Here is a 19,916-nt window from a genome sequence, read left to right as displayed (position 1 = left end):
AAAACATAGAAAACTTCTTTTTTTTTTAAACAAAGTATATTAGAAATATCTTTTATTTGCCATAAGGAGTGCAATAGCAAAAATTAGTTTTAGTGAGAGTGACCATTTAAATATATCAAATCTCAATGCAGAAATATAATAACTATGTATAAATATTTTAAACATAAATACAGAGATACACCTCACAATTTATACTGTGAGGCAGAGACAGGAATGGTTGTTGGGGATTGCTATATTTTTCCAAGGTACCTGTATTGTGTGCATACCAGGTTCCAGGAAGAACATATCCCATCCAGTGTAAGCTGGGTGAGATATGGGAAATTTATAAATAGTTCCAGTCATGGCCGTAAATGTTGGCACACCTGAAGAAAGTGAAGTATTTCTCACAGAAAAGGATGGCAGTAACACATGTTTTTCTATACAGTGATCCCTCAACATACAATTTGTTCCAAATCAACCATCGTTAGTTGAAACCATCGTATGTTGAGGGATCCATGCAATGTTAAGTATAGGAAGTTATACTCACCTGTCCCCGCCGCTCCGGACCGTCACCGCTGCCCTGGATGTCACCCTCCATCGCTGTCGCAGTGTCCCCGGGGTGTCCCTGCCACTTCGGACCGTCTCTGCATCCTGGGATCGTCGCTCTTCATCATGTCACCGTGCATGCCGCTCCCATTGGACGATGGGACTGACAGCGTGTGCGGCGACGTGATGACGATGAAGGAGAGCAATGGCGATGCAGGGGATCCTGAAAAGAATGGTCCGGAGCACCGGGGACAGGTGAGTGATCATCACCGGATCACAGGGGGCACCTTAAACGGCTATCTGGCGGCAGCTGAAGCAGTCTGCGCTGCCGGATAGCCGTTAATACGATAGCCGTTAATACGATGACCCATCTTGAAAAGTTTCCCCCACACATATACTAATGTGCCACAAACAGGAAGTTAATATCACCAACCACTCCCATTTTATTAAGGTGTATCCATATAAATGGCCCACCCTGTATTTTATATTGTTTTTCCCCTCCTAGACACTTGAGTAAGTGCCCTGCAACATGATCACAACACAGACAGCGCTATCCAAAAGTAATAGAGAGTTCGGACCGTTCGATCAGCTGATTGGCCGAGGGCCAAAACATGACCACACAGCGTAGCAATGCTTCCTGAGCAACCAGCCCGACGCTGCTGTGCTTGTATACATTGATCTGCGCTCCACACAGGAATTGCATTGTTTACACTATTCACACGCCACAGCGAGCAACTTCTGGCCCACTGCAGTTCTACAGCAGTTGCTAATCATGTCAAGCATAGAATCTTGTATAAATATATATATATATTTTTTAATTGATATGTCTTTTAATATATACTTATACTGTGTATTATATGCTTTTGTTATTTTGTATATTTTACCTGATCTTAACTTCATACTGTACACCCCTCCCCTTTGTTTTGTTGCCCATTACTGGGCTATATAAACCTGTTACCAGTGACATTACCTTACCCTGATCTGAGGAAGGGAGGGTTCCTCCTGAAATGTGTAATCTTGTCCGTTTATTATTTTACTTAATAAAATGTCCTGCTGAGGACTTTTCTACTACTTCTGGCATCCGCCTCATCCTTCCAAAAGAGTCTGAAGCGCCATTTTCCAAGGGTTTTTTCTGGTCTGCATCCACAGGTTTGGTAGTGGGGCCTTTTATCCCCTTTCTGGGCCACTCCAGTTTTTTCAGACTAGCCGAGATCAGCATAGGTGCTGAAGAAAGCTTGTCACTGGGCTTAAAACAAGGTAAGAGTCAGTCTGTGAGTGAGGCCGTGAGGAACCTGTACCACTGATGAGAATTTGAATCAGAGGTTTTTAAAAACAGAGAATTTGTGACTCATGTAATTAACACATTTGTTGTCTTTGTTGGATGGCTAGTGGTAAGCCACCTATATAGGCAGCCACACAAGAAAAAGAAACAAAAGGCGATTTTGCACCCCTAGTGAAAGCTGTTTTAGGAGTGATAAGGGTACACCCACCAAGCAGGGTTGCGCTCAGAGCACAACACCTAATCTTGCATTTTCAAAAAATCAAGGCCCGCAGCCACGGTCCTCTGGTAGCAGTCTCGCTGTCCGTACCGGACCCTTCATCAGGCAAAGTGTATACAACAGGACAGACACGTGGAGTTAAAATACATTCAATACGTATGTACAAAGGTTACGTTCATTAGGATATTCTGAAACATTGTACACTGTTTCCACAAATAGCAAGCTGGAAGCAGAAGAATAGGTTCAATACTAAAAAACAAGTGGGACATTAATTCTAAAATCAAATCAAAAAGAATCAATCATTTTGTCTAATCCCAGTATGTGGGCGCTTGCCCAAATACTGGGATTAGACAAAGTGGTTCTTTTTGATTTGATTTTAGACAAAGTGGTTCTTTTTTATTTGATTTTAGACAAAGTGGTTCTTTTTGATCTGATTTTAGAATTACTGCCCCACTTATTTTTTGAAGTATTGAACCTGTTATTCTGCTTCTGGCTTGCTATTTGCAGAAACAGTGTACAATGTTTCCGAATTTCCTAATAAACATAACCTTTGTACATACGAATTGAATTTATTTTAACTCCACGTGTCAGTCTTGTTGTATACACTTTGTATGACAAAGGGTCCGGTACAGACCAGAAACGCGTTCCCTGTGTATCTGATTAATAAACCAGTTTTAAAGGAATATAAAAGATGTCCTAATCCTTCACTGTCCAGAGAACCAGCACCAGGAACAGTCAAATTTTCTAACTTTCTTTCCATTACCTATATAGGCAGGGAAACGTTTTGTATTGTTGGTGCTGGACAAGCAGGTATTATATTTGTATTTTAAGTGTGAAGGCTGTTTTGTTACTGAGAACTGATTTGTTTTTTTTTTACTGAGAAATAAAGACAGGAGAAGCCTCGCTTAAACGTCACTTCAGAGTCCCTGACCACCATTTTGTTATTGGACTGATTCTACAGAGATAATCTCTCACAAAATCTCTCTAAGGGAAAGACAATTTTTACACCAATATAGAAGGATATTGTTTACTGTGAAATCAGTGAGTATATAGTATGTAATTTTCTGCAAGAAGTTGCCATGATGAATTTATTAAAGGTTTTTTTTTTCTAAAGAGCCTGGAACTCTTTTTTGAGTGTAATAATATTACAAAATATGCTTATTAGGTTTCTGGAGATGGGTTGTTAATCAGGAAATTGTAATTGCCACATATGGAGTCAGGAAGGAAGTTTTTCTCTAAGAAGAGGGAAATTGGCTTATATCTCATGGGGGTTTTGCCTTCCTCTGAATAAACATTGTATCCCATGCCGGTTTAACCTGTCATTTTATTAAAAAGGTCAAATGTACTGTATTTATAATATACCTTACTGCTAAACCGTCTGCTATTGATTTACAAATTCTGTTATTTCATGTACTCTAGAAAACTTCCACAATCTAAAGAGGATCTAGGTAAACATCTAATCTATGACAAGATTCCAAATTCCAATGTTTATTTTGGACTAGGATTTTCCTATTACCTGACCATTTAAAGCACCATGTCCGATTTAACACTAAAATGGTTATATTCCCATGAGATTCTAACAGTTAAGTAATTGAATTAATTAGTATTTTTGAACAGAAAATCCCAATATTAATGTATAAAAACATGAAAGCTTATTAGAGGAGTGGTTATAGGCAAGTAATAGATTAACATTTTTCTTACTGTGTATCCAATGTAATCTTTAAGATCACAAAAATCTTTTCCCACTGCATGTGTACAAAAGGTTCCTGCATCTCCAACATACAGGTCTGTGCTACCAAGCAGTTGTTACAAAATAGCAGATGGATGTGGTTTGATTTATGTCATTTTTTGTTTCACTATATATGTGTTCCTTATAGTTACGGAGATACAGAAAAATACACAACTGTAACGGTAAAATCTTAAGAAATGTCTTGTCCAAGTAAAGTATAAAACAATTTTGAAGTAAATCAAAGAATGAAGGTTAAATATGTGCAAAGTTTGTTGAAACCAAATAACCTATCAAAAGTACAAGTGAATATAAGAAACTGCAATATATCTGAACCTCACTGAACTGTCATTCACAGCTCCACACGTAAGATACTATTGTTCCATACCTTCCTGGAATCACTGTACATTTTGCTCTTCTGCTTATCTCTGTTAGGCTGGGTTCACACTACGTTTTCTCCCATACGGGAGCGCATACGGCAGGGGGGAGCTAAAACCTCGCGCTCCCGTATGTCATTCATTTCAATGAGCCGGCCGGAGTGAAACGTTCGGTCCGGTCGGCTCATTTTTGCGCCGTATGCGCTTTTACAACCGGACATAAAACTGTGGTCAACCACGGTTTTAGGTCCGGTTGTAAAAGCGCATACGGCGCAAAAATGAGCCGACCGGACCGAACGTTTCACTCCGGCCGGCTCATTGAAATGAATGACATACGGGAGCGCATACGGTGACATACGGGAGCGCGAGGTTTTAGCTCCCCCTGCCGTATGCGCTCCCGTATGGGAGAAAACGTAGTGTGAACCCACCCTTAGCCAGATTGCCGAGACTACGTCCTCTGATCACCCTGTGCTAAGTACAAGGCATTTTATCTTATTTTTGACCATTATTCACAAGTATTATTTTTCATATAAATCAGGAGTATTGATTTACTATACCATCGGTATTTCTGTCCATGGGCATTGATCACAGCGTCTCTTACCGCCTATGAAGGGGGTTGGTTCAATTGTACATTTACGCCCTGGTGTGTGAAGTCCCAGACAACAAGGACGTACATATAAAAATTAACCCACCCATGCATTTTAATGCCTCTTTTGATCTAAATCTTGTTCTTTTCTCCTAAATCTCTGTTAGGCTAGGTATCCACTTTTTTTTTTTTACAAAAACGCCAATAAAAACTTCCATTCTGCCGCATGGCGTTTTTTTTTTTGTGAAAAAACGCTACGGCCAGATGTTAGCTGCAAGTCAATAGTAAACTGCAAAATGCCAAATCCACTTGGTGTTTTTCAGTTTGGCATTTTTTTTTAATCCTATTGGCGTTTTTGGGGTCCTTGGCAATTTTAAAAAAACGACCTCTTGTCGAGACTTTGGCGTTTTTGGGGGGAAAATCTTGGCGTTTTTCTCCATTAGAAGTCTATGGGAGTGAAAAAACGCCAAGAAAAACGCCATGTGGGTTTTAACTTTGGCGTTTTTTCAGGCGTTTTTATACTTTTTTGGACTTTAGCGATCCCAAAATGTGATGGAGATACCTTTTTTATTAAAATTTCGTAGGGTTTCATTAAAAAAAAAAAAAAAAAAAAAGATACAGTAGTGATGGAAAAAAATAGTATTTAACGAAATTTATCTTTTTTAGAACAAAATTTTTATAAATTTTTAAACAGGGATCAATTTATTTGCGCGGGTGGGCACCTAAAAATGTAGCAGACAATAATAAAAATGTAGTGTGTGCGTGTTTTTAACTTCTTTTTTATACATTTTTTAGGTAGTACTACTACTCACAGCATGGAACACACTGTTCAGTGATGGGAGTAGTAGTACCTGTACTAATTGACAGATCGCCCCTTTGCGATCGTCCTGTATAATGTATAGATGCGGCCGGCCGCTCTTCTATGGTCCCCTGCACTGACGTATATATACACCTATTCATATTTCCCGCAGAGAGCTGTGATTGGTCAGATGGTTCCAGCCAATCACAACTCTGTGGGATATATGAATATGTGTATATAAGTAAGTGGAGGGGACCATAGAAGAGCAGCCGCCCATATCTATGCATTATACCGGAGGATCACAGCAGGTGTCAGGAGTTTCACTCGCTGCAATCTGTCTATTAATGCAGGTACTACTGGTCCCAGCAGTGTGTGCTCCATGTTGGGAGCAGTAGTACCTGCAGTAAGGGACAGATCACAGCAGATGTCACTTCTCCTGACACTCACTGCGATCGTCCTGAAGTGACTGTGGGCACTCAGCTGTTCTCACCACTACAGAGGCGGGAGAACAGCTGATTCTGAGCAGTAAGATATACATCGTATACCTACTGCCCAGCAAGAACTTACAGTGAGCCTGCAATGTGTATACGGTATACACATTGCTGGCTCACTTAACCCCTTGCTGAGCTGTGCGCAAGCCCAGCAAGGAAAGAGTTAACTTACACTGCTGGACAGTGTAGGTTAACCCTTTGGGCGGTATACAGTATATACAGCTATCTATAGACAGCTGTATATAGTGTATACAGAAGATAAAGAAGTCCCCTTACCTCCGTCCAGTCCCCGCGGGTCCGTGTAGCTTCGCCCCCTAGTGATGACATCAGACCGGATCCAAGCAGGTAAGGTTATAAGGCTCTTAACATTGTCCGTTTTGTATAATGTGAACAGACCCTTCTGCCAGTGTCTTCCCAGATAGGGAGACTCCAGCTGTTGCTAAACTACAACTCCCAGCATGCCCAGACAGCATGCTGGGAGTTTTAGTTTTGCAACAATTGGAGGCTCGCTGTTTGGTAAGACATTGCAGCTACCCAGCTGACAGCAACAAAAATGTACTAACCAATATTTTGTGTTTTTTTTTCTTCTTGTTTCAGATCCGTGTATGCAGAGGATTACGGCGGATTCGATGGATTACGGTGCATGAACATTTTTTTTTTCTTTTAATAAAATGGTTAACAAGGGCTGTGGGGGAGTGTTTTTTAAAATAAAAATTTTCCAATGTGTTTTTTTTATTGAATTTTCAGCCTTAGTAGTGGAAGCCGGTCTTGACTGAATCCATTACTAAGCCAGGGCTTAGCGTTTGCCCCAAAAACAGCTAGCGCTAACCCCCAATTATTACCCCGGTACCCAATGCGTTTAAAAATTATTTTTTTTTATTTAAAAAAAAAAAAACGCATTGGGTTCCCCGTATTTTCATTCTCAGAACAATACCAACCAAACAGCAACAGCCTGACGCTACCAGGGTGGGCGAGGACCATTGTTACTGGCCCTCCCTAGCCTAAATAACACCAGCCTATTACCGCCTAGGCCCAGGAGCGCCATTTTTGATGCTCCGGGCCTATTGGTACTGGCTCTTCCCGGCACCCCTGTGGCGGTGGGTACCGGGGTAATAATTGGGAGTTAGCTGTTTTCAGGGCTAACACTAAGCCCTGGCTTAACCATTTATTAAAAGAAAAAAAAATGTTCATCCGCCATAATCCATTGAATCCGCCATAATCCTCTGCATACACGGATCTGAAATGAGAAGAAGAAAAAAAAACACAAAATATTGGTTAGTACATTTTTGTCGCTGTCCGCTGGGTAGAGCGCCCATATTGCAATGTCTTCCCAAACAGCGAGCCTCCAATTGTTGCAAAACTACAACTCCCAGCAAGCCCAGATAGCCTTTGGCTGCCTGGGAATGCCGGGAGTTGTAGTTTAGCAACAGCTGGAGTCTCCCTATCTGGGAAGACACTTCCAGAAAGGTCTGTTCACATTATACAAAATGGACAATGTGAAGAGAGCTTCACAGAGGCTTACTAGCCTGACTCCCGTCTGTAGCTCTGCCCCCTAATGATGGCATCACTAGGGGGCGGAGCTACACTGACCCGACGGGGACAGGGAGCAAGGAAGGTAAGTGGACCTCCTGTTCTGTATACACTATATACAGCTATCTATAGATAACTGTATATTCTGTATACCGCACAAAGGGGCTATAGGAGCAGGGAGTCCTGTCAGTCTGGTGACAGGATTCCCGGCTCCTGTATAGTATATACGGGTACACTATGCCCCCCTGTATACTATAGGGACAGGCGAGGTGATGCTGTACATCCCTCCTCATCTCCTTACACTCTGTGGACCGGGCGCTCAGCATCCGACCCACAGAGTGGTACCTGAAGACTGTGAGTAAACTGCCACAGGGGACAAATTTGTCTGTTTCCACACACCAGGGAAAACGCCAGAAAAAACGCCAGAAAAACTGCCAAAATGCAGGAAAAACCTGTGGCAGTTTTTCTGACGTTTTTGCTGGCACTTTTTAAGGTGTACAAAAAAAATAATCAAGTGGAAACCTAGCCTTAGTGTAATGATTGTGTGAAAGGTTAAGTTTGTACAACTGAACACTCTTATATGTAGGAAGAAATGTGGGTTCAAAGTTTTCTTTGCCATTTGTGAAAGAAATTTATATAATAAATAAATAATAATAAATAAATGTGAGAGTCTCTCTAACATGCAATGGGATAGTATGGAGTTTCATGTTCATAAAAAAAATACATGAGGTGTATAACAGCACAGGTATGGAAACCAAATAAGTTACAAACATCAGGATGAGAACACATATTACGAGTAAGTTTACCTCTGTGTACTTAATGCTAGTGCTGCTTCCTTGTCCTTTTGCTTCTGGTCACAAGAAGCCTATGGTCCCGACATTGCGGGAGCCCCCCTGTCTGGCCAGTATCTCCGTGATCCATCCTCCGTTCGGTGACAGATCTTGCTGGTACAAGGAAGACTGCCATCACTGAAGGTCTGTAAACTGCTCCTTACACCCTGCTGCGAGGTCCATAGATTAACCTTTCAGGTGCTGTATCCTCTGTTTTCTCCCCTGTTAACCCTTCAGCTGTTGTCCCTTTGCTCTTACCCTCTGTTAACTCTTTCATGTGCTGTCTTTTCTCTTTTCTCCTTGTTAACTCTTCACAATGCGGTCCCCACTTCCTCACGTTAACCCTTCCCTGGACCCCTAATCTTTTTTTTTATCCGGTTAATGGAACCAATAGTCGGTCAACTAAAATATTCATTAGTTGCAGCCCTACAGGCCAAATGGTAAAAAGTGTTTATTCCACACAATTTTTCTGTCATCATTATCACTGATGCTTCTGCATATAACTCATGAAAGCCTGGGTGACGTTCTGATAAATCAGTCCCAGCCTCATCAAATACACCATACATAAGACCATGATAAATTCCTCCACATGAATATTGTGTTTTAGCATACATGATATACAATACTTCCAGAAAAGTACTTTTTTTCTGTAAACAAAATGTATAAGATGTGCAATCAATGGACTGATATGCAGTATAAGATTAGAAGACAAGTTGGGGAAAAAGGAAGCCAACAGTAGTATTAGGTCTACTTGTTAGCCCTCAAAAACTGTTTGGGTAAATAAAAACAACTGAGACCAAATATTTTTTTTCATACCTATTTATTCTAAATTGTATCAGATACATGCATTTAAAGCCATGCACTTGTAATTGCAACTTTAGAAACCATTTGCTTCATAAAGATTAAAATGGTTTAACTACCTCTACCTCTGCTACCAAGATTTGGAAAGTTTGTGAAGGCCTAAATACAAAAAGATTCAGCTGAAGTAGAGTAAAAGAAATTATTCACACATCCATTATATAATAGTTTGATGGCAATGACAGTGTCATGGCAACATAGATCAGCTCATATATTTGTTCAAGATCAGCAAATTATGGGCCATGTTGTAATACCATGCACACACACTCATATATAACATGATATATGTCTGTGAAGTTGTTTTTTTCTTGAACTGTTCCCTGCATCTATACCATATTTTGAGAATACCATACTTATGTTTCATTAAGATCTGCAGTTAGTCTTGCATTTTAACAGAATTGATATAATCAACTAAATGTTGTCACCAAAGAAAAAGCACAAAAGATTAATAAGAAGAACAATCCAGTGCTGGTGTGTTCACAGGACTTTAGATGACGCAGTTTTACAATTTTAGACTTCGAGGGTATGTCACTATTGTCTTGTTGATCATTAGAAAAATGGTGACCATTAATGTTGTGTAGACTTGTTACAATGGAGTGCTTAAAGATAATGACTTCATTACTTTCATTTTAATCAGATTTCACTTCACTGAACCTTTAAAGAACGAGGTATGTAAACATTTTTCTGTATCAGCATCATCTTGTTCATTCCATGTTTTAAGTAACACTCTCTGACGATTAGAACTGAAGACATCATTGGCGTGTTTCTCATAAGACCAGGGGTATGTGGAATCAGAAGATAGAGCTGTGTTCTTGAAGCCCAAAGAAAGACTTGGTATTATCATTCTCTGCCAGTGGTGAGCAGCTTCAGTGCTTTTTGGAGGTTCTCCACGGCATTGTTGATATCTTCATACTGTAAAGCACTACCAGCGTATTTGCAATATTTTTGGGCCCTGGCAATGTCTTCAGGAGTCAATCGGGTTCCACCTTGAAATAGATAGAACATACATTAACACAAATAATTCTTCTGAAATGTGCCACATTACCTAGAAGATGTGGACAAGAAATTAAATATATTACAAGGCATTCATAGTAGATCAGACTGTGCTGCATTAATGTAAAGTAGTAGTAGTTTACTTAAAATGTCCATCCTCGAACACTATTTAGTTTTTTAAACTCAATAGGCCCAAAAAGCTGTACTTTCAGTGCCAGAAATTAATCATTTAGCTCTACGGCTATGTAGGTGATTGAAATCGCTATTTCAGAAAAAAATGGGGGTGTCGACTGCTATAAACGAAAAATAAATCAATTAGAAATTTTAGTTTTTATAATACTACAGGATTCTTAAAATTGGACCATTCACATTTAGCATAAACAGTATATGTATGTATAAAATGTTGTAGTATCGGTGTAACACTAAATCTCAGAGATTTACATTTGACCAGATACTGTATATGTGATAACGCAGGAGCTGCCTACATTACTCCTGTTTATACAAACTTTTTAAAATGCTCAAACTCATGTATATGTTTCAAATTGGACAGTTTAGAGCGCATGTTCAAATGACTTGTTTCCCTTGTCCAAGCTGTGTAGTCAAAGATAAAATTGCAAAACAGAAGGAATTCATGGTAAAACTATATTCAGCGTGGCAAAACCTTTCATGTGTACAGATGCTCTCAAAGAGTTTCTGTCAAGTCATGGGTAAACAATTAAAAGGCAATTCAAGGATTTTTGTGTTCTTCATCCTTTTACCCCATGATGCCAAGTTATAATACTGTGTATTATGCTTCTATCACTTCCATTCACCACTTGGTTCCATTGTCATGCACCAGACCCCACACCTGAAAGTTTTATAGTGCAAGTCTTTTTTATTTCATTTATTTTTCCCAGGATTCCATGCGCCCAGAGACAATATATCATAAGTCACATGGTCTCCAGGAGGCGTGCCTATGCTGCAGTGGGTGGGTAGATAGCAGAAGTGATTTACTAAAGTAATGCAATCCACCCACCCACTGCAGCATAGGCATGCCTCATGGAAACCATGCAAGCAAAAAACAATCTTGGAGGCGCTGTTCAAAACAGACCACGGCAGCACAGCTAATTTACAGGACCTCCAGACCAGTACCCAAACAAAGCCTGAGAACTCTCTGGAGAAATCTTGGTTGACCTGAGGAAGGCACTAGTCAGTGCCTAAACACGTCGTGTAACTTTTTTTTACAGGTCAGTATATCACTTCGGTGCAATTGAGGGTGCACACTTTTTTGATATACGATACTAGGGAGCGCCCCCCTGTCTTTTCTTCTCTCTCCCAATATCCTCATGGAAACCATGAATTTGTGACAAAAATTTTAAAACCCCTCCATTTTACTGAGAAAACCAAATAAAGGGGCATGTCACTGAAAAGGGGACATATTCTGACATTTTCAAAAAATCCCAACAAATTTACTAAAGTTTCCACAGAAAATGTGGTGGATTGAGGAAAATGTGGGAGGAAAACCCCACAGCTCAGAGCATGTTTAAAAAAAGCAAAACGAAGGGAAAAGTGCACAATGTAGGGAAAACCTTAGCAAATAACATGGAAAAATATACATATCTGTTGGGAAAAAAACCCACAAAGAAAACTACACTACACTCTTAGTAAATCAGTGCAATTGTCTCTGGCCACATAGAACCCTGGGAAAGGTCATAAACAGTAGTAAAATAAAAAGAATTGCACTACAGCACTTCCAGGTTTGGGCCCTGTGCATGAAAATGGGACAAAGTGATGCAGGAGGTAATAGAAGCATATTACACCAGGGGTTCTCAACCAGGGGTATGCGTACCCCTAGGGGTACGCCAAGGGTTATACAGGGGGGTACGGTAACTCACTAACAAATACCGGCCATGCATTTGCCAGTATTTGTCATCGCAGAGTGGGTATTGGATGCCAGAGTCGCCACGGCAGCTCACTATATTGTACCGCAGCCAGAGCTGCGGCCACAGCCACCTTACGTGAGCTGCAGTGGCTGCCAGGCCTGATATGTCACGTCCTTGACGTTGAGGGACGTTGAGGTGCCGACACGGCGCAGAAGGACGTCGCCCATCAGTGCGGCCCTCCGACTCCCGCCGAATGGGATAGACACAGGCCTGGTAAGCACCTTAAACTAAGTGTAAAAACTAAGTTAAACTAAGTTAAACCGCAGTGTGGGAGGGTGTTATTGTATGTATCTCATATATTGGCCCAGGTGGATCGCAGGGGGGGAATAATGGCACAGGGGGATTAAGATGGAAGGGGAGGGGGGGATAATGGTAAAAGGGGATCAGAGGGAGGGGGGGAGGAATAATGGCACAAGGGGATTAATCCCCTTGTGACATTAATCTCCCCTCCCTCTGATTCCATTTTGCCATTATCCGATTATGGCAAAGGGGGATCAGAGGGAGGGCGGGGGGGGGGGGGGGGATAATGGCACAAGGGGATTAAGATGGAGGAGGGAATAATGGCACAAGGGGATTAAGCATCGCATTAGAAAGGTAAGCACACACCATTATGAAATGAAATACTTTGATGACTTATTGTGTCCGCGGGTACCCCTCGCACGTAAATTCCTCACGAGGGGTACCCGTGGACACACTTTCACCCTTTGGAGGTACAGCCGCTGTAATACACAGTAATATAATTTGCATCATTGGCTCAAAGGCCAAAGAAAGAAATCCTGAAATATCCCTTTAAAAGCCCAGAAACAAGTTCAATATGGAAATCAGTGGTTACTGGAAAACATACATAAGCTAAAAACAAATGGAACAGTTCAATTACAGTAAGATCCATAAAAGCAACAAAACTGTATGACAAAGTGATAGCAAGATCCTCAATTTCCTAAATACCTAACAATCACTTGTGTCTCTCCCTTCATGTCAGTTCTAAATCGCTGTTAAGCCATAAGTGACCTATCATCAAGCAACCTGCGTGTTTCAGCCATAAAGATATTTGAAGCTTGTCAGAAAAGTTAGCTATCTGATGTGTTTATGAGCAAACATTCGATCTTCACTTTCCATTAACCTTTCCGAAGGTTACCACTCAGTTTCTCTATGATTAACAATGCATACTCATATGCGCCAAATTACTAGGATGATTGCAATTAGTTTGCTAATTCAGTTCAAAGTTTGTGTCGACATTTATTAGATCCATATTATGTAATTCACTCAGCATATCAGACATCTGCAAGTGCTATGTTTTTGCTACGGATGTACAGTCAAGTTTGCAAGCTAGAAGGTCACTGTATAGTAAGTCGAGTGCTAGCTGGACATGAAAGGTTAAAATGGTTGAGTACTTATTAAGTGCAATGAATATCACTCACTTAGATCAACGCTCAGTGTAGGTATGTGATCTTTGTTATCATCACCTAGGCAAGATTACTTTGTCTCTGTGCCACTCTCCAGTTACAGAATGACTTTTAAAACATAGATGCTCCTATTGTCTACTTTTCTTTTAAAATCAGAAAGCCAATACCTTTGAGAAAGGCTTGTCCTTCAGGTGTGGCAGATGAAGGAAGCTTTTATTCTCTAGTAAATGTAATAACCCTTACAGTGTGGGGAACCTCTGCCATGTGCTCAAGACATTATGCCTTAAAGCAGTTTTCCCATGCATGTTCTGTCTGGATCTAATCTTCTAAAGAAATGTGAATGGGATGTGAACAAATCGAATGCAAAGGAAACTGCATAAATGATCTATGCCCACAGCTACAATGTCTACTACATGTAGAAATATGATTGACTGCTTAGAATATTTGCAATGAACATGCCTTTGTGTGTCTATGGAAAAAGCTCTGGGCTTATTATTGTTTCTTTTTTACTTAACAATATTCCTAAAATACAACATTGTCTGGTTCCCTGGCAAATCGTATTTTGCTTGAAAGGTTCAATCTATTATCTAATACATATTATTAATTGAAGAATCATTCCAGCCACCAAAGAAATCGGATAACTAGCCTTAACCACAACACCTGCAAGTAGCTGAAGAGTATATTTTAGAATCTATTTTGTTGGTTCTCTGATGCAAACCTAGAAGATTTTAGAGTGTATAACAAGCAGATTACAAAGTATACTTATCCTTATATCAATTGCCAAATGTTCATTAAAAGGAGTTTACGAGAAGGGTTCTAATAGCTAGGGTAACTACAGTTCCAGGTAGCCAGCCACCCCTGTGATGTCACAGCCCTATATAAATAGTCAGCCATCTTGCGGCCACTCACATCAGCATTCTATTACAGAAAGAGAGGGACAGACAGCAGTGTGTGTTGCACAGAAAAGCATTTTTACAGCAGGGATTCACCTCAAGCCCAAATCCATCCTAGAAGCACTGATAGGGAAGGGAGTGAGATTGAGAGAGAAAGTGCAATTTTGGGTGTAGTACACAGCGACTGTGTGCTGCAGCACTGGTGTGTACAACAACTGAAAATCTAATAGTAGCCAGCCAGTTAGGGTTAGCAGAGCACTAAAAGCGTATTGTCCTCTATTAAGTGTAACCTGAGCGTACATCTACGTGGTATACCATTTTGTTCCTGTTTAAGTCTTAAGGGCCTAGAAACTGTGAAAGGCCAGCCAAAAGTACACACCTGCTGGTGTTTTAGACAAATACTGTTTTTAAGTGTACTGGAGCGCATTGTCCTCTCCTCATAAGTGCATACAACTTATGTACATCTAAGTGGTGTACCATTTTGTTCCTGTTAAAGTCTTAAAACAGTATTTGTTAAAACAGGTGTGTATTTTTGGCTGGCGTAGTGGAGTTTACTGTACTCCCCTCATATACACACTAAGTATGTCAGGCAGAAAAGTGCCAGGACATGCACAGAGGAGTGGCAGAGGCCTAAATTCATCAGGCAGAGATCGCAGCAGACTATGTGCAAGTGGCAACAGGAATCGCAGCGAGAGGCCTGAGCTCCCGGTATCAGCTAGCGGTCGTGTCTCGACCAGCAACCCATCTGCGTCATTGATTGGTTAACACGGTCATCCACTTCAACACAAGTGACATCTGACACCCCCAGTCAACAGTCGGTGGGTTCCTCAGACACAACCCTTAGTTGGCATGGTCTGGGTGCAGTCCCTGTCCTTCCATTGCCTCTGTCCTATGCTGTTCCCTCCCCCACAGAAGTATCTTATGCTGTGGGTTCAGCTCCACTATTTAGTGAGGACGATCTACTAGAGGACAGTCAGCAGCTACTGCCCAGCCAAGACATCCACCCCTTTCTTCGTTAGGCGGGCAAGTAGTGATGAGGAGAGTGGCGTGGGGGGTGGTGTTGCGAGCTTTCAGGCTCCTGAAGCAGACACTGTTGAGGAACATGAGGAAGACATCAGTGACATGCAGACACAACTCGATGATGATGATAAAGCCGATCGCACTTGTGAGCCAGGTGCAGAAGAGGCATCATCATCATCAGGAAAAGAGGGTTGCAGGTTGCCCGTGAGGCAGCAGCTGAGCCAGCAAGGTGGTAGCATGGTTGGCAGTCAGCATGGTGGCAGAAGTGGAAAGTCTGGAGCCAAGTGTGCCCAGGGTAGACCATTTGCTTTGCGGCAGCCTACATTCCCAGGAGGTAGTGAAACGGGTAACTGGAGTTGCGGCAGTAGCAGTCAATCAGTGTGGACTGTTGGTGGGAAAATCAGCTACTTGGCGGTGTGGCAGTTTTTCATCAAGCATCCGGAGGATGTTAACCTGGCCACATGCAAGATGTGTCGGCAGAAGGTGAAGCGTGGCCAGGGTCCCAATGTTGGTACCACGAGCCTACATCAACATATGGAGCGGCACCATAAAACGGCCTGGGAGAACCGTGGCACCGATGTGGTGGTCCAGCCTGCTGCATCACCCAGTGGTACGCTGCTCCCTGTTTCAGCCAGCCAAGGCTCCACCACGTCAGCCGAATGAAGGCAGCTGTGTGTCATACCCATCTTCTGTTGCTCCAGATGCTCCTGCGCCTCCTACTTCGTGTCAGTCATTCCACCAGCAATCCATCGGCTAAACCATGTCCAAGAGACAACAATATGCGCCCACTCATCCAATTGCGCAGAAGCTGAATGTGCTCCTGTCCAAGTTGCTGGTGCTGCAGTCTCTCCCTTTTCAAGTGGTGGACTCTGCACCTTTCAGAGAAATGATGGCTCGTGCCGAGCCGAGGTGGAGAGTCCCAAGCCGTAATTTCTTTGCGAAGAAGACAGTAACAGCCCTGCACAATTTTGTGGGACAGAAGATGGTCCAGTCCTTGAGCCAGTGTGTGTATGTGTGTACCAAAGTGCACGGCAGCGCCGACGTGTGGAGCTATAACTACGGTCAGTGACAAAACATGTCTTTTACGGCCCACTGGGTGAATGTGGTTCCTGCACAGCCACAACAGCAACTTGGACAGGTCACGCCGCTTCCCCCTCCACGCTCTCAGGCCGTTGGTCCTGTGACAGTGTGTGACTAAGCCTCCTCATTCTCCACTGCAAGGACAAATCTCAGTCCCCCTCCAGCATACCATGTGTGCAGGGTACGGCAGTGTCACGCTGATCTTCACATGGTTTGTCTTGGCGAACAGTGTGACACAGGGGAGGAACTGCTAAAAGTCATTCATCAAGAAATCGAATCATGGATTACTCCACAAAAACTGGAAATGGGAACCATGGTTACCGACAACGGGAAGAACATGTCCTCTGCTCTGCGACAAGGAAGACTGAGACATGCGCCCTGCATGGCACACGTGTTTAATCTGGTTGTCAAGCGGTTCCTGAAGTGTTCCCCCCCCATCTGCAAAACATCCTAACAATGGGAAGGAAACTTTGCATGCATTTCAGCCTCTCGTAAACAGCAAAACACACCCTCCTTGAGCTGCAGCGTCAAAACAGTATCCCCCAAAATAGTCTGGTTTGTGACGTTTCCACACGTTGGAATTCCGCCCTCCATTTGTTTGACCAACTATATGAACAGAGAAAAGCCATCACCGATTTCTTGATGATCCAAGCGGATAGGGGGAATCCCCTGTGTAACTTCAATGTCAACCAGTGGCAGCTCATATGTGACACCTGCCATTTGCTCAGGTCCCTTGAAGAAACCATTTTATTAATCAGTCGCCAGGATTACGGGATGAATAACGTAATTCCTCGGCTTCATTTACTACAACATGTGTTGGAAATGATGGCTGGTCAGGGCACTGGAGATGTGGCGCCTACATCTCACGGCCACATGGCTGAACTGGAGGAGGAGGAGGGGGGGGGGGAGGGGCACAATTTAGGTTTCGCAAGATGGGTGGTTTTTCTAGTCCACTGACAGGAGAGGACGAGCAGGAGCAGCCAGAGGAGCTAGAGGGTTATGAGGAAGGCAAGACAGAGGACCCAGACGCACTGTGGCAGTATGCAGTGGAGATGGAGGCAGGGAGTCCCTGAGTCACTTGCACAAATGGCACGATGTATGCTCACTTGCTTGTTTAGTGACCGCCGCATTGTCACCATTTGGTAGCGGGATGACTTCTGGCTCTCCACCTTATTGGACCCTCGGCACAAAATGGGGGCCTTTTTTTTACACCCACTGAGAGGGAGGAAAAACTGATCTACTACAGAGACATCCTACGTAGGGGTGGCAGGAGCAGTACAAGCTCCATCAGCAGCAGCCTGAGCCTACAGTCGCTGATGAGTAGCTTTCTTCACCCACATAGTGAAGCAACTCAGTAGCAGGTAGACCTGGAGCAGAACCTGTACCAGCAGGTGGGGGCATACCTTGACATGACCATGCCAACACAACTTGAAGATTTGCAGGACTTCTGGGCAGCCAAACTTGATTTGTGGCCGCAACTAGCAGAGTTTGCCCCGGAAAAGCTGTCCTGCCCGGCCAGTAGTGTGCCATCAGAGTGGGTGTTTAGTGCAACGAGGGCCATAGTAACCCCAAGGAGAACTCGTCTGTTCACGGAAAATTTGGAGAGACTGATCTTTGTGAAGATGAATCAGGCATGGAGTTTGGGGTTTAGGGTGTTACGGATTCAGTGGTCGGACCGACCACAATCTGAAACTTATAAGGATAAGTTTTTCAGCACTGGACTACCCCTTTAACTTTTCTTAGGATAAATTATATGTACCCAATTTTTTTTTTTAAATCAATCAAAAGCTGTGCAAACACCATGTGCCGCCTACACAACCCAGTATTGCTGTGATGCAAAGACCTCTAAAAGATGGAAGGAACAACGTATGGTCCATTGTAACCGGAGGGGGTAAAAACTTCCCCTGTAAGGCACTACTCTCGTATTATTAATTCCCTTCTTGGCAAGTGTTACTCGCCCTAAAAAGGCCCCACACAGGAACCTCTCCCTATTTCCACCTACAAACACTGCCATTTCACAGGGTTTTTAGCTGGAAATAGGGAGAGTTTCCTGTGTGCAGCCTCCCTTTTTAGGGCGCGTAACACATGCCAAGAAGGAAATTAATAATGTGAGAGTAGGGCCTTACAGGGGAAGTTTTTACCCCCACCAGTTACAATGAACCATACGTTGTTCCCTTCCACCTTTTAGAGAGGTCTTTGCATCACATCAATACTTGGTGGTGTAGGTGGCAAATGGTGTTTTTTGCACACCTTCCCTTTTGTTTCATTTAAAAATTTGATTTTGTTTTGGGTACATATATTTTATCCTAAGAATATTATTAAAAGTTAAGTTTTACATAATGCATATCCTCAATACTTACTTGTGCATACTGACACTTTTACAAAAGAGACCGTTTTCTTCTGCCTACCTGCCTCAGCTACTATTCTGATCCTGCCTGATGCCACACATCTGATGCCAAGTTCTCCTTTTCTCACCCACCTTCGTCACCGGGTACTGGTATTGCCACCCATCGCCCCTCTAGGTCACTTTCAGGACTCCTGATGCTGCTGATGCCACCTCCAGGCTGTCTCATACTGCCACCATATGTTCTCATGCTTCCGCGACCTCCAGGCTGTGTCATTCAGCCACTATATGGTTTCCTCATGCTGCTGCCAACTCCAGGCTGTATCATTCAGCCACTATATATCTGCTCTTGTTGCCGCCAACTCCAAGGCTTGGTCATCAGCCACTATATGGTCTCCTCATACTGCTGCCAACTACAGGCTGTGTCATTCAGCTGCTATATATAGTCTCCTCATGCTTCCGCCACCTTCAGGCTGTGTCACTGTACCGCCATGTGGTACCCTCATGCTGCTTGCACATTAAATAAAACTTCTTAGGTTCATCTATTTGAAATCTTCAATTTAAATGTTAAAAAATATCTTTAATTGTTTCAATTCTGAGGCCCCATGGTCTCGTCAAGCTGTTGCCACCTCCAGGCTGGGTCATTAATCCACTATATGGTCTCCTAATGCTGCCGACACCTCCATGCTGTGTCATTCAGCCACTATATTGTCTCCTCATGCTGCCGCCAACTACAGGCTGTGTCATTCAGCCACTATATGGTCTCCTCTTGCTGCTGCCACCTCCATACTGTGCCATTCAGCCACTATATGGTCTCCTCATGCTGCCGCCACCTCCACGCTGTGTCATTCGGCCACTTTATGGTCTCCACATACTGATGTTACCTCCAGGCTCTGTCATTGTGCCGCTCTGCGACAGTAATTCTAATAGTGACGCCTCTAATCTGCATGTCATAGTGAATAACAGTATTATTTAACTAACCCAGCACACACCTTATATGTGTTACAGCAAGGAAAAGTGTTCTACACCCCGATTACAGC

General features: G+C 42.8%; 1 protein-coding gene across 4 annotated transcripts in view; it reads right to left on the bottom strand.

Annotated features, from left to right (window-relative positions):
* Window positions 1-9,170: 9,170 nt before the first annotated feature.
* Window positions 9,171-19,916, bottom strand: part of VTA1 (vesicle trafficking 1) — a 270,718-nt gene continuing 259,972 nt past the window's right edge. For all 4 annotated transcript variants that reach the window (XM_056567241.1, XM_056567242.1, XM_056567244.1 and 1 more), the window contains one exon: window positions 9,171-10,207. In XM_056567241.1, the coding sequence (XP_056423216.1) occupies window positions 10,062-10,207 (146 nt within the window). In that variant the 3' untranslated portion in view covers window positions 9,171-10,061. The remainder of the gene's footprint in view (window positions 10,208-19,916) is intronic.

The sequence above is a fragment of the Hyla sarda genome, chromosome 3 (genome assembly GCF_029499605.1).
Source record: "Hyla sarda isolate aHylSar1 chromosome 3, aHylSar1.hap1, whole genome shotgun sequence".
NCBI classification, from domain to species: Eukaryota; Metazoa; Chordata; class Amphibia; order Anura; family Hylidae; genus Hyla; species Hyla sarda.
The sequence above is the reverse complement of the archived record's forward strand: the minus strand, read 5'-3'. Positions and strand labels throughout refer to the sequence as shown.